The 13,852-nt window shown below is 35.7% G+C and overlaps 1 protein-coding gene across 12 annotated transcripts in view; it reads left to right on the forward strand.

Annotated features, from left to right (window-relative positions):
* Positions 1-13,852, forward strand: part of Tasp1 (taspase 1) — a 262,482-nt gene that overhangs the window by 29,493 nt on the left and 219,137 nt on the right. For all 12 annotated transcript variants that reach the window (XM_063248678.1, XM_063248683.1, XM_063248681.1 and 9 more), the window contains 2 exons: positions 8,027-8,147; positions 12,201-12,285. In XM_063248678.1, the coding sequence (XP_063104748.1) occupies positions 8,027-8,147; positions 12,201-12,285 (206 nt within the window). The remainder of the gene's footprint in view (positions 1-8,026; positions 8,148-12,200; positions 12,286-13,852) is intronic.

Below are 13,852 nucleotides of genomic sequence, written 5' to 3' on the forward strand. Positions count from 1 at the left end.
GTTATTTTGAGACAGGGACCTGCTGTGTAGTTCAAGTGGCCTTGAATTCACTATGTTGCCCAGGCTGGCGTTGAACTCATGGCAGTCCTTCTTCCTCAGCCTCCCGAGTGCTGGGATTACAGTTATGTACATCCATGCTTGGGTTCTGTGCCCATTTTTAAAATTGGGTTTTTTTGGGGGATGATTATTGTTAAAGTTGAAGTTCTTTATATATTCTGGATACTAGACTGCTGTACTTTTCTATAAATCTGAAATTATGTCCAAAGAAACATTGTAAGTGCCCCCATTGTGTTCTCTTCCCTTTATAACCTTCCATGAACTGTCTTCTGTCCTGTTCCTTTTTTCATTGTCATATTAATGTTTAATATGCCATCTAATTTTACAGTCAGCCTCTATATCCATGGCTTCCACATCCTTGCATTCAACCAATTGTAGATAGAACATATTCCACACATACAAAAATTCCATCTATATTGAATAGGTACAGACTTTTTTCCTTGTTATATCTTAAACAATAGTGTAACAAGTATTTATACATTTACCTACTACATAAGTAATCTGAGGTAATTTGAAATATTTTGGATGATGTGCATAGGTTATATTTAAATTCTATTCCTTTTTCTATAAAGGACTTGAGCATGCATGGATTTTAGTATGGTGAGGGAATCTTGAAACCAGTCCTCCTCAGATACTGAGGGGTATCAGTAGTTTTCCTCCTCCTCTTCTTCTTCTCCTTTCTTGTTTAGTGCTGGAAATTGAATCCTAGGACCTTTTGCATGGTAAGCTCTACCACTCAGCTATTCTCCAATCCTTGTATTTCTTAATATCTGCTGTCTCTTAGATAGAAGTGCAGATTATTGTAGGCAAAGACATTTTTCTGTTTTATTCACTACCGTAGCTCTGAGGTTTTAGGTCGGCCAGACTGCATCCAGAAAGCCAAATGGGTCTTCTGTCTGTTTTTGAATGACCTGTAAACTATTAATGGTTTTCACTCTTTAAAATGATTGAAACAAAAATCAAAAGAAAAGTTAATATTTCATGACACCAGAAAATTATATGAAATTTGAATTTCAGTATCTGCATTAGTCAGTGCTTACTAGAGTGAGATGTAGAAGAGTACAAAACACTTGAAAAATGCCTGTCTTGGTGTTGGAGACCCGAAAGATCCATGTGTGAGGGGTTGGAGCTCGCAGCAGTGTGTCATGCAAAACTGTATCAGGAGGCCAAAGGATCCTTGCTGGGAGACCAAAGGATCTGTGCTGGAATGGCCTAAGGACCAGTGCTGGAAGCCAAAGTGTCTGCCCCAAAGGGCCGAAGGATTTGTGTCAAAAGGCTGAGGTTATTTATATTGGAAGCCAGAAGACAATCCTAAGATGAAGATGAGGGTTGAAGTTCTGAAGGAGGAAAACAACCAAAGCTCTTTTAAAGAAAAACAGCCCAAATTCATTGCTAAAAAGCAATTGCAAGGAAGATCAGCTGAAATTCTTTCCTCCGGTTCTCATTTCTCATTTTATACCATTCTGACACAGCTTCCTTCCTACCTTCCTTCTCTTTCTTTTCTTTCTTTCTCTCTTTCTTTGGACAAAGAAATCAATAGAAACAATGGTAAAAAATTTCAAAACAAATAAACAATCTCTTTAAAAGTGGGTCTTCCATACCCAGAACTATGCTGACTCAATTCAGCTGGGTGTTCCCACTCACATTGACAATTAATCAATTCACCACCACAGTGCCTAAAATAAATTTTGGGTGGAACACAGACACACATATTCATTTGTAGGTGTTTTTGTACTATAATGGCAGAGTTGAGAAGTTGAAGCCCAGGCATGGTCCACAAGACCTGAATTATTTAATATATGTGGCTCTTTACAGAAAAGATTTGCTTGGCATGTTGGTGCCCAATAAATATTTGTCGAATGAATTAATCTTACCCTATATCACCAAAGAGAAATCTAAATTGGAAATCTTTCAACCATTTAATTCTTGAAAATTCCAGTTTAATTGACTGCCGAACAATGACAAAAATCCCTATTTGATTCTTTTGGTCAGTTACTCAGTTTTATTGACCTGTTCATCTCATACATAATGAGAATTGATGAGATAGCAAGGGAATTAGTAAATCTGTAGGACAGTGTTAAGTGAGATAGGTAGACTGCATTTTTTTTTTGTTTTGCATTTTTCTAGTGTTAATTTGAAAAGGGCTATATTGATATGGAGTAAACATCTTGTTTTTATTGCCTTTTTTTTTTTTTTTTTTTGTGGTGCTGGGGATTAAACCCAGTGTCCTGCACATGCTTAGCAAGTGTTCTGCCACTGAGCTACATCTGCACCCCTTATTATTCTTATTTAAAAAGGATTGAAGGGAGTTTTTTCAAAGGCTGTTTTCCCCCTTTCTTGTCATTGTAGATAAATAAAACTGTTTGCCAGTGGAAGCACTAATTAAAATAATTTTGATAACATTCTTTTAGTAAATTATTTTACTGTACATCCTCCTAATTTCATTCATCTGAAGATGTGTTCGTTGAATTTACACTTGAGTGACAGGTTATGAACACTAAGATATTAGTAATTTCCTGTTAATGTCTAGCTTCTCCTTAAAGGAGATTGGAAATTGGACAAACATAAATCATTTTATATAAAAATGATTTTATAATGTGCCAGTCTCGTTTTTGTACAGCATTTTGAAAACTAAATTGTTTGCATCTGTAAGAGCTGTTAGTATAGGTTGCATAATAGATCCCCAGAGGTGCAGTATACCCCATGGCCTTGCAAACAGCTCTTATTTTTATGCTTTCAGCAAAGAACATGAAATGGGTAATACAGGTTGTGGTTTATAGTGAGAGCGTAATTCTTTGCAGATCTTTTTGTTGGCATGGTGTTTCCAAATTTCAATAAGACAAAAGAGTTTTCATGTCATGGTGGGAGAGTTGCTCCTGGGTCTCCTTAGAGAGCTTCCCTCCCTCTCTTGCTGTGTTAATCAGTCAAAAGGATCTATTTCTTAAAAGTTGTTAGTAAGCTTACAAATATATTTTGATTTAAAAATTTCATCTTTAGAAATTGAAACTATTTTTGTTTGAGCTGTTTTTCTTTCTTCTTGTTTCTCATGTTTTCTTTTCTTTTTTTTTTTTTTTTTTTTTTTTGGTACGGGGGATTGAACTCATTACCTTGCGCTTGCCAGGCAGGCGTTTATGCCACTGAGCTAAATCCCTGGCTTGTTTCTCATTTTTAATCAAGAAAAGACTGGATTCTTAACACTGCATTACATTTTCCTGGCATTTCTCTATAGTATATCCTGTAAAAACTAGTTGAGTATCAGCTGGTTTAAGGGATTATGGTTTACAGTAGTCAATCATTCGGTTTATATCTAGTCACAATTCATTGCTATTTATTCATTCTTCAAATATTTATTGATTACTCCCATGTGCCAACCATTGTTTTAGACATTGAGATACTATACCTAAAAAGAAAAAGTTTTATACTTACGGGACTTAGGTCCTATAATGAGAATTAGACAACCAAAAATGGTATATATAACACCAGGTAGTAAAAAGTGCTATAAAAGAAAGTAAGGGAAAGAAGAGTAATTGGGGAATATTAGGAAAATGCTACTCTTTGTAAGAGGAGAGAGAGTCTTTGTAAAGTGTCATCAGAGAGGGACATGAACAGAATGGAGGAGAAAACCCTCTACAAATGGGGGGAAGGGCTGTGTTTAGAGAGAATAATATCCCACTGTGCTTTATTCCTTTTCAGTTTTCTTTACATTAACTTGTCACCATGGGGCATCATTTATACATATGAGTACATATGTGTTTGCATACGGTCTTTATTGGTCCTCTTTCTTCTCTAGAACTGCTTGCTGTGCTTAGCATTTCCAAGGATGTGAATAACAAATGCAAAGATCCTGAGGTTGAAGCTTTTTCTGTGACCAAAGAATTGTAGTTCTGGGCAGAGAGGGAGAGGAAAGACAGAAAGAGCAAATTGGGGCCAGGAGTTCAACCAGAAAGGTCCTTGTAAACCCTGGAAATGAGGGTTTTGGAGTTTGTTCTAAGTCTGACTGGAAACCATTGTAGCCTTTTTGAACAGGGAAGAACAGGGCCAGACAAACTTTAAAAGGAACATAATGATTATTAATCCCTGACAGTTAAAATATCACATGACAGAATCAACAAATGACCATTAAAAAACTTATATGTGTTATTTATAAGAGAATAGTTCATATGGTAGTTAGTTTATGCCAAGAAATAATGTTACTTTTTTTGTCAGCTACACTGAAATGTAATTTACTTAATAGAATTCACCAATTTTAAGTATACAATTTGATGAATTTTGACAAATGAATACAATTAGGTAACAACCAATACAATCATGATATTTAACATTTCTATCACCTAGAGATTTTCTCATATTACCTACCTCTTCCCTCAGTGGCACTTAACAGCCAGTCTGCCTTTTCTCCCTCTAGAACAAGGGTGGAGCCTTGCACATACTTAACAAATGCTCTACCACTGGTCTCCATCCTCAGCCCTTTTTTATTTTGAGACAATCTCAATAGTTGATGAAGCGGCCTGCAACTCATGATCCTCCTGCCTCCTGTATACCTGCAGTTATTGGCACCATAATCTGCTTTTTTTAGATTTGTAGGTCTGCTTTTTGAGATTTTTCCTGTGTGCAGAATCATATAATTTGTAGTCTTCTTGCAACTGGCTTCTTTCACTTAGAATACTACTTTTGAGATTTACCTATATTGTTGGGTGTATTAAGAGTTAGTTTGATTTATTACTGTTTTCTTTTATATTATATGAATATATCAAAATTTGTTTATCATTTACTAATTGAAGGGTATTTGAATCATTGTCAGTTTTTGGCTGATGTGAATAAAGCTGATAAGAGCTTTTAAATATATAGTAAATCATTTTTAAAAATGGTACTGGGTCTTGAACCCAGTGACACTTTGTCACTGAGCTACAGCCCCAGCCCTTTTTATTTTTTGAGACAAGGTTTTGTAAAATTGTGTAGGTGGAACTAGAAAGTTTCTTTCATACTGGAATTACAAGTGTATACCACCACACTTGCCTTGACTATAAAGCTTTATGTAGACATATGCTTTAGTTTCTCTTGGGTGAATACTTAGGAATAGAATTGCTGGGTCTGTGGTAAGAAGATGTTTTAACTGTAACAAAAACCACAAAATAATTTTTCATTTGCCTTCTTGCCAGCAGTGTATGGGGTTGAAGTTGCTCCACGTGCTTGCCAGTCGTCAGAATTGTCATTGTCTTTAATTTTAGCCACGTTAGTAGTTACACAATATTATCTGGTGATTTAAATTTGTATTTCCCTAATGATTAACTTTAAAAAAAAGATTGTTCCTGATGCCTGACAAAGATGAACAGGATTTGTTTGAGAAGACCCTGTTGTAATAGGTATAGGGACTGTTGCTGTGTTTTATAGTGAGGGACTGAAACTTGGCTCAGCTTTGAATACAGTGGGGACCAAGTGGGTTTTTTTTTTTTATAGCCAAGGATCAGTGGATGGGAAGTTAGAAAGAGGCAACATGGGGGTGTGGCGGGGGTGTGAGGGAGGTTCTGGCTGAGCCAGTCTGACAGGAGTCTTCCTGGGGCTTTCATTTTAAGTCTCCATGAAGCCTATTCTTAATGTCTTCATTTCACATTGGGCTCTTTCCTTTTGAATTCTCACAGTATTTATTTTCTGAGACATTCATGTTCTATTTATTTATACATAGTTTTTGTTATTTTTTATCTGACTTTATTTTTAACCCTGATCTCAAATCTGACCCTTTGTTCAACTTTTAGTTACATGGTTAGAAATGGCCTAACTGTTATGGCTAGTTTTTGTTGGATCTGGTAGAAATCTAGGAAACTAAGGAAGTTTTGGTAGAAATCTAGGAAACTGAGGAAGTTTGTGGATGTGAATCTTTAAATTGATACAGAATTGTCCTGATTTTCTTGGTAATACTGGTTTACCTTAGAATGCCTCCAGATTTCAGGATGGGCTTAGCTTTTTGAAATGTGGGATAGAGTTACTAATATTAAATATATTACTTGGGTTGTTTGTTTATTTGGTGGTTGTTTTGAGAAAGGTTCTTTTATGTAGCTTGGGTCTACCCTGATTTTATGTGATCCAGACTGGCCTCACATTTGTGGCAGTCTTTCTCCCTCCAGTGCTGAGATAATAGGTGTGCAGCACCACACCAGTTATTACTTGTTATTTTGGAGCTACACAGTTGCTTTAAGAAATATTCAATCTAAACTAACTCCTTATTAGTTTTTTTTTTTTTTTTTTTTGTCTTTTTCATTTTTATTGGTACCAGGGATCGAACTCACGGCTGCCTGTTTGCAAGGCAGGTGCTTATGCCGCTGAGCTAAATCCCCAGCCCCCTGTTGTTTTGTTTTTTGAAACAAGGTCTCACTTTGTAGTTTAAGCTGCCCTTAAATTCACTAGATAGCTCAGAGTGGCCTTGAAGCTGTGGAACCTTCCCGCTTCAGCCTCCTGACTGCTGGGATTAAGGGTGTGTAACACTATGCCTGATTGTCTCATTTGTAAAGTCAAATTTTGGGGTTGTGTCTCTATGATTGTTATTTTTATTAGAAGATACTTACATTTCCCTATATTCCCTGGCTGGAAATCAAATCTAATATAATCTCAAGTAGCAAGACTTGGTATGTATGTAATTATAGATGGAATTGCTGGGTCAAATTGTTGACTCTGTTTAACTTATTTTCAAGGATCCGCCAGATGTTTTCCAAGCTGGCTGCATTGGTTTACACCCTCTCTCAAATGTATAAGGGTTCTAATTTCCCTATACCCTTGCCAACAATTGTTGTTATCTAATTATAGTCATTATTGTGGGTGTGAAGTAGTATTTCATTGTGGTTTCAATTTGCCTCTTCCTGATGACCGATGACAATGAGCATCTTTTCATGTGCTTATTGACTGTGTATCTACTTTGGAGAAATCCTAATTTATATTCTTTGCCCACTTTTAAATAGTCTTTATTTTAGAGTAGAAATTTTTTTATATATTCTGAAGAAAGTTGCTTTACATAAACTTGTTTTGCTCATTCTGTTGTTTTTTCCCTACTTTTTAATGCTGTCCTTTGAAACACAGAAGTCTTAATTTGTTTTTTTTTTTTTTGAGACAGGATCTCACTCTGTAATCCAGACTGGCCTTGAATTTGCAGTGGTCCTTTGGCCTCAGTCTCCTAAATTAGGGTTACAATTTGCACACTGGCAACAAGTTTTTAATGTTTGTTCATTTTTAAGTTTTTAGTTTTGATGAAGTCTCTTCATCTTTCCTCTTCTCTTTCTTTCTATTCCTTGCCCTCTCCATTTGTTTTATTTGTTTTTCTGGTGGTACTGTGGATTGAACTCAGGGCCTTGTGCATGCTAGGCAAGCTCTTTACACTGAGCTACATCTCCCAACACCTCCCCCTCCATTTCTTTTCAATGTGGAGGTCTTACTGTGTTTGCTATGTTGCCAGATTGATCTTACACTGGTGAGCCTCCTGCCTCAGCTTCCCAAGTAGCTAGGGTAACAGTTGTGTGTTACTGAGCCTAGCTAAAGAAGCTATTTTCTATTTCTAGTTTAGGGACTATTTTTCCATAAATGTTGAGACTATTGTCAAATGCTTTTATTCTGTGTCTAATGTCATCATGCATTTTTCCTTTATAAACGTGTGCTACATTGTTTGTTTGTTTGTTTTTTTTTTAGGTGCTAAACCAACCCTGGTTTTTTAGAGCCCTCTTGTTCATCACTTGGGACCCTTTTCATGTTGTGATGACTTTGGTGTGCTGGTTTTTCTCTGATTTTTGTCTTAATATTTGCAAAGTATGTTGGTCTGTAGTTTTTTTTTTTTTTTCTCATATGTTGTGTTTTGGTGTCAAGGTAGTACTGGTATCATACAATAGGTATAGAAGTATTTTTTCACCTAGCTTTTGGGAGAATTTATGAAAAATTGACATTTTTAAAAAAAGCTAATGATATTTCAAATTTCATTTTCGTCTTTTAGGATTCTCCTTTCACAAATGCAGGAATGGGATCTAATCTGAACCTCCTAGGGGAAATTGAGTGTGACGCCAGCATAATGGATGGAAAATCCTTAAATTTTGGAGCAGTTGGAGCACTCAGTGGTATGTGAGCATTATGATGTCCTAGTTCTGTTCTTTGAAAAACTGTTTGTATTGCCATTTAACACTTCCAAGAACAGTTCTTGCTTGAAATAGTGTTGAAAACAACCAATTTCCTTTTCCTTTTTTGGGGGGTGTTGGGAGTTGAACCCAGGGCCTTCATACTGAGCTAAGTTCCTAGCATATCCGTAACACTTCTGGAGTTCTTTATTTTGACACAGAGTTTCAGAAAGTTGGTAAGTTGCCCAGGTGGTCTTGAACTTGTGCTCCTCTTGTCTTACTGTCAGAGTGCTGGGAGTGCAGACGTGTACCACTGTACCTGGCAGTGTTCTTCAGTTCTTTTTAAATTTTAGCTACAGACAATTAAAAAAAAAAAAAACAAGGCACTGTGTCCAAGTTTATGATTAGAATTAGATCATTTTATGAAACACATGAATGTTTTTATAATGAAAAATTTCAGATGATATAAAAATACTTACCTTTGATCTTCCAGATCTTTTCTTTTCATCTCTTTCTCCTACTGGTGTTTAACCAGTAAAAGTCCAATTCCTTTATCTACCTATTTATGTAGTATATTGAGAAACAGTTTTATTTTGTGAATGTTGTTGTTTTTAAAAGAATATGTTATTTTGAAATTTTTTTCCTTTGAATAGGGTATCTTCAAGATCTTTGTTCCCACATCACTATATAAAATAATCTTTTATATTTAAATATATGTGAAGTACACAGATTTTACATGTGCAGATTCATTAATTTTGAAATGTATATAGCCACGTATAATCATATAAATGTATACAGCTAGATCAAGAAATTAAGTATTTTCCTGTTAAGTTCTAAAACCTTTCTTTACTTCCAGTATGGTTCTTTCCTCTCAGAATTATAATAAGTCAGCTTACTTTCTATATATGTAATGGTTTATTTTGTTCCTTGTTATGACTGGCCTTGCAAAATGAATTGGACATTCTTTTCTATATTCTTTATAAAGGATTTCATGTGATTAGAATGATTTCTTTGTACTCATTTGGAAGAGTTTTTTACTCTGAATTACTAGGCTTTTCTCTGTGGGAAGTTTTAAATTATGGGCTTCAACATCTTTAGCATTTGTAAGATTATTCATACATTTTTCTCCTACATATTCTTTAAGAATTATGACTGTTTCTTATGGGTTGCCACATTTATTTACCAAAAGACATTTTAATTAGTTTTCCTTATTGATTCTGGTTTAATTTGACCATGTTCAGAGAGGTGTTGATTCAAATACCTTGAAACTTCTAAGTCTTAATGTCCCAGCTTATGGTATGTTTTGAGCATGTTCCATGTGAACTTCAAAAGAATGTTTTATGCAGGTATTGAATGTAGTGTACTGTATCTGTCAATTAGGTCAGTTATTTATACTGATCTTTTATATAATTTCAGACTTTTATGATAAGTAAAAATGGTATTTCAGTTAGTTTTAATTTTATTGTCTTTCATTATGAAATTTTACTGATATTTAGTACAATTTAATGTGTTCAAACACCATTAGCATTTTGTTTATAAATTATTCATACCTCTTATTTGACTTGTCTTTTGTCTCAGCTTATAATGTTCCTTGTTATATTGGCATTCAAAAATTTAATTTGTCAAGCATGTTTCTTCCTTTTTGTGGCTTTTGAATTTCCATTTTTAAAGTTTCTTTCATAATTTGTAAGTACAGTCACCTATGTTTTCTTCTAATGTATATAATTTAGTTTTCATTACATTGTTTTATTCTAATGTCTAAAAAATTTCTATATAACTTATTGACTAACAATGATAGTAATAATTAGCATTTGCATGACTATAACACTAGGCAGTATTTTAAATGTTTTATATATATTGTCATTTAATTCTCACACTAAATTTATCAGTGCATTTAAATGTATATAAATTTATTAATGCATTTAATCAATGCTTTTATCTTCATTTGACAAATAAACTGAGACACAGGAGAGCTTTAGTAATTTTTTGAAGGTTATATCTGAGTCAAATTAGGAGTCAGAAACTATACAATAGTTTAAGTAGAAGTTTAACATAAAGAATTTTGTTAAGCTGAGACAGGACACTAACGGTAGATAGACAGAAGGAGATGATCAAGCATGTTCTAGAGCAGATGGCAATACCCAAGGAAGGGTAAGCTGGAAATACTGGAAATACATATAGCTCAGTGTGTGAGAGAGGAGTTGCTGGAGTCTCTGGACCTGTGCTGGCGCACAGTCATTGTGGTGGGACTAACCCTGTGAGGTGCAGGTGAACTCCTGCTGGTGGATGAGGTCAGGAGGCTGCGGGAATTAAACAGATTGTTTATGGGATGAAGAGCGGGTTTTGGCTCAGTAGACAGCAGTCCCTGTGGGACACTTGCTGTGTGTGCCTTTGGGGCTGAGGAGAGGGCATGGGGATGCAGAGACAGGGTGCAGGGTGAAGTCTTGTTCTTTCTAGGACTCTCAGCCTTGCGGCTGTGACCCGAATCAGAGGCTGGTCCAAACACATAGTGCCTGCATGTTGGAGAAAGCTGTGCCTTGCAGGCACTTAACCTTGATGCACACCTCGCGGGCCACATCTGCTGACAAAATTACACTCCAGACTCCTGGCCAGCAGGGTACCCTTTCCCATGCAGTGTGTCTCCAGTGCCCTCTACTGACAAGCTTACCATGTGCCAGCTGGCAGGAGAATCCTATGTTAAGGGCCCATATCTGTTTCCCAAGATTAGGTACCAGAGGATAAATTTGTATTTGAGAAGAAATAATGGGATAGCTGTCACAGTTACAAAGTATCTTGACTATGTTCCTCACACCTCTTATGTATGATCTGTTCTGTTTCCACTCACTTGAAATGCCACCTGTATATATATTAAAAACTCAACATTTTAGCTTTATTGTGTTCCATTGATTATTTATTTTGTACCTAAACCACACTGGCTTAATTTGAATACCTTTGAATAAAGAATGATGGCTTTGTGTTTACTTTTATCTTTATTTTATTTTATGGTACTGGGAATTGAACCCAGGACCTTCACACTGAGCTATGTTCCCAGGCATCTTCCCATTCCCTTTTATTTTTATTTTTATATTCAGACAGAGTCTTGCTAAGTTAAGGGCATGATTTCTGGCCTTATCTACTTGTGTTAAAATTTCAGCTCTGTGACTTTGGATAAGCAATTTTACCTTCTCTGCAAATACTTTCTCATTACTGATACAGGCTTCCTAGTCATAGCTACCTGATAGATGGAAATGTATCACTTGATACATTGAAGAGTTTGACATTGGACCTGGTACATATCGGGTACTAGGTTACTTTTGCCATCTATGATCTTCATCATTGTCCTGTTTGTGATTGTCATTGTCATCCTATTTATCATTGTCATTCTGACTGTGTTTGCCACGTAGGTGCCCTACTGAGGAGTTAGCATTCTCCAAGATGAGAACTGCCATCTCACGAGTATGTAGTGTTTTGCTCTTTGGAAATGGTCCAGACCAAATTTTAGATTGTAGGCTTGTACATACTTGACCTCTCCCCTCAACTTTACCCAGTTTAAAGGACTTTGTGTTTTGTTCTCTTGTGAGTGAGATTTTAAGGTTTTGTCCTACCTTTCCTCATTAATTTTTTTCCTGTTGATAAAATGAGAGCTATTTATGATTGTATTTATTCTTTAATGATTATATGGTCAATAAATGCCTGGAACATTTAGTTAGATTTGATAGTAGGGGAGTGGCACATTTTCAATTCATTTTTTTTCTTCTCTATTGTGGAATCTATTAAAAGAGAACCAAATTGAAATGTGTAGTATTTCAAGTTCAATCTTTGCTGCTGTGACATATAATAAAATGTGAGAATATGTTTTATATTTGTTTTTTCTTGCATCCAAAAATGTAATATATTTTAAAATTTGACTAATTATGCATAATTGTTTTTATTATTTAATATTTTGAAAGAGAAGAATCTCTAAGATATTTAAATTTATGTTATTATAAACAGCTGTACAACAGAGTGAAAAACAAAGACATTCTTTATTTATTTTCTACCAATTTTATTTTACAGGAATCAAGAACCCAGTCTCAGTTGCAAACAGACTCTTGTGTGAAGGACAGAAGGGCAAACTCTCGGCTGGCAGAATTCCTCCTTGGTAACCACTTTGTTCTTTCTGACTTTCCCAGGGTCTTTGGTCTTTGGTGCATGCAGTGTTTGAAGGCTGTTTTTATCTGTGGAAGGCTAATGCTGTTGGTTATACACCAGCTAAGTATGCCTTTGAGAGTAAGATACACTTTGTTTTGTGATCTTCTAATATTTTGCACACTGAAAGCTCCAGATGGATGTGATATGATAGATTAAAACCGAGAAGATTGAGAGACAGAGGTTTGAAGGAAGGGATCTCTTTTTTAGTTAGCACCATAATCCCATTGTGAGGGCCCGTCCTAATCATGTTCTTGTTAGTGGGACAAAATACCCAACACCTATAACATAAAGGAAGAGAGGTTTATTTGAACTGCTAGTTTTTAGAGGTGTCAATGTATAGTTGGCTGACTCCAAGGCAGAAATATATAGTGGAGAGTTCTGGCAGAGGAAAGCTGCTGATGTTATGGTGGCCAGGAAGCAGAGAAAGAAGAGAGAAGCCAGGGAGGGGGATATATCCTTCTAGGTCATGCCTTCAGCGACCCATGTCTTGTGACCAGCCCACACTCCTGACAACATCAGCTATAGCACTCCGGGGATCCAGTTGCCTTGTACAAGCCCTGCTTCTGAATGCGTGAGAGTTTAGCAGTTATTTTTAATCTAATTCATAACAGGACTATACCCTCACGATATCATCTGTCTTTAATTATCTCCCAAAGGTCCCATCTCTGAATATCAGCGCACTGAGGACCATGACTTTAAGTTGTAAATTATGGGTGGATACAATTCAGTTCATAACCATAGATCTCTACATCTTACAGTGAAAAAATCAAATTGCCAATGATAAGTTCAGTTTATGTTTTCTTCAAAAACTACAAACTAGTATGATGCAGACCTGTTTCTGACTTTATAGACTAGGAAAAAAACGCTTCACCAGAGTTTTGGAAGCTGCCTGAACTGAATGCTTTCTAATGGAATCCTTGATCTTCTCTTTGTCTCTTATTTTTACTCTGATTCCATCTTTGCCCTGCTACTCAGTTATGTACTAGTTTATGCTTTTCTCATTCTCTTATAGTCATTCATACTGTTATACTTTAACATATCCACTATTGTAATTTTCTAAAACTAGGTAAGTATGCACATTGTTGCAGAAAAATGATAATACCAAACTCACTGTGATTACCACAGAGGAGAAGGAAAGAGGGAACAAAGTGAAATAGTTGTTAGAAGGGACAGGTAATATTTATTATTTCCTAAGGGCTAGATGTGGTGGTGGATGCTTGTAATCCCTGCACTTGGGAGATTGAGACTAGAGGATTGCTGTGGGTTTTACAAGGAGAATATATATAGGAGAAGATAATGACCATGTCTTCATAAAAATAGAACAGTGCTACACCTGTCTGCAGCTAGTTTGTGATTTTCTCACGTGCATAATTTTTCAGCTTTATTTTTGTTTCCAAACTTGTTTGATATTTTAGGCTTTTTATATTTCCATATGAACTTAAAATTAACTTGTTTATTTCTATAGATAGCTTGCTGGAAGTTTGTTAGGATTTCAGTAAGCCCATTTTTTAAGGTCT

This window comes from Cavia porcellus, unplaced genomic scaffold, assembly GCF_034190915.1.
Source record: "Cavia porcellus strain 051 isolate PalLab524CR breed Dunkin Hartley unplaced genomic scaffold, mCavPor4.1 scaffold_5, whole genome shotgun sequence".
Classification (NCBI taxonomy): Eukaryota; Metazoa; Chordata; class Mammalia; order Rodentia; family Caviidae; genus Cavia; species Cavia porcellus.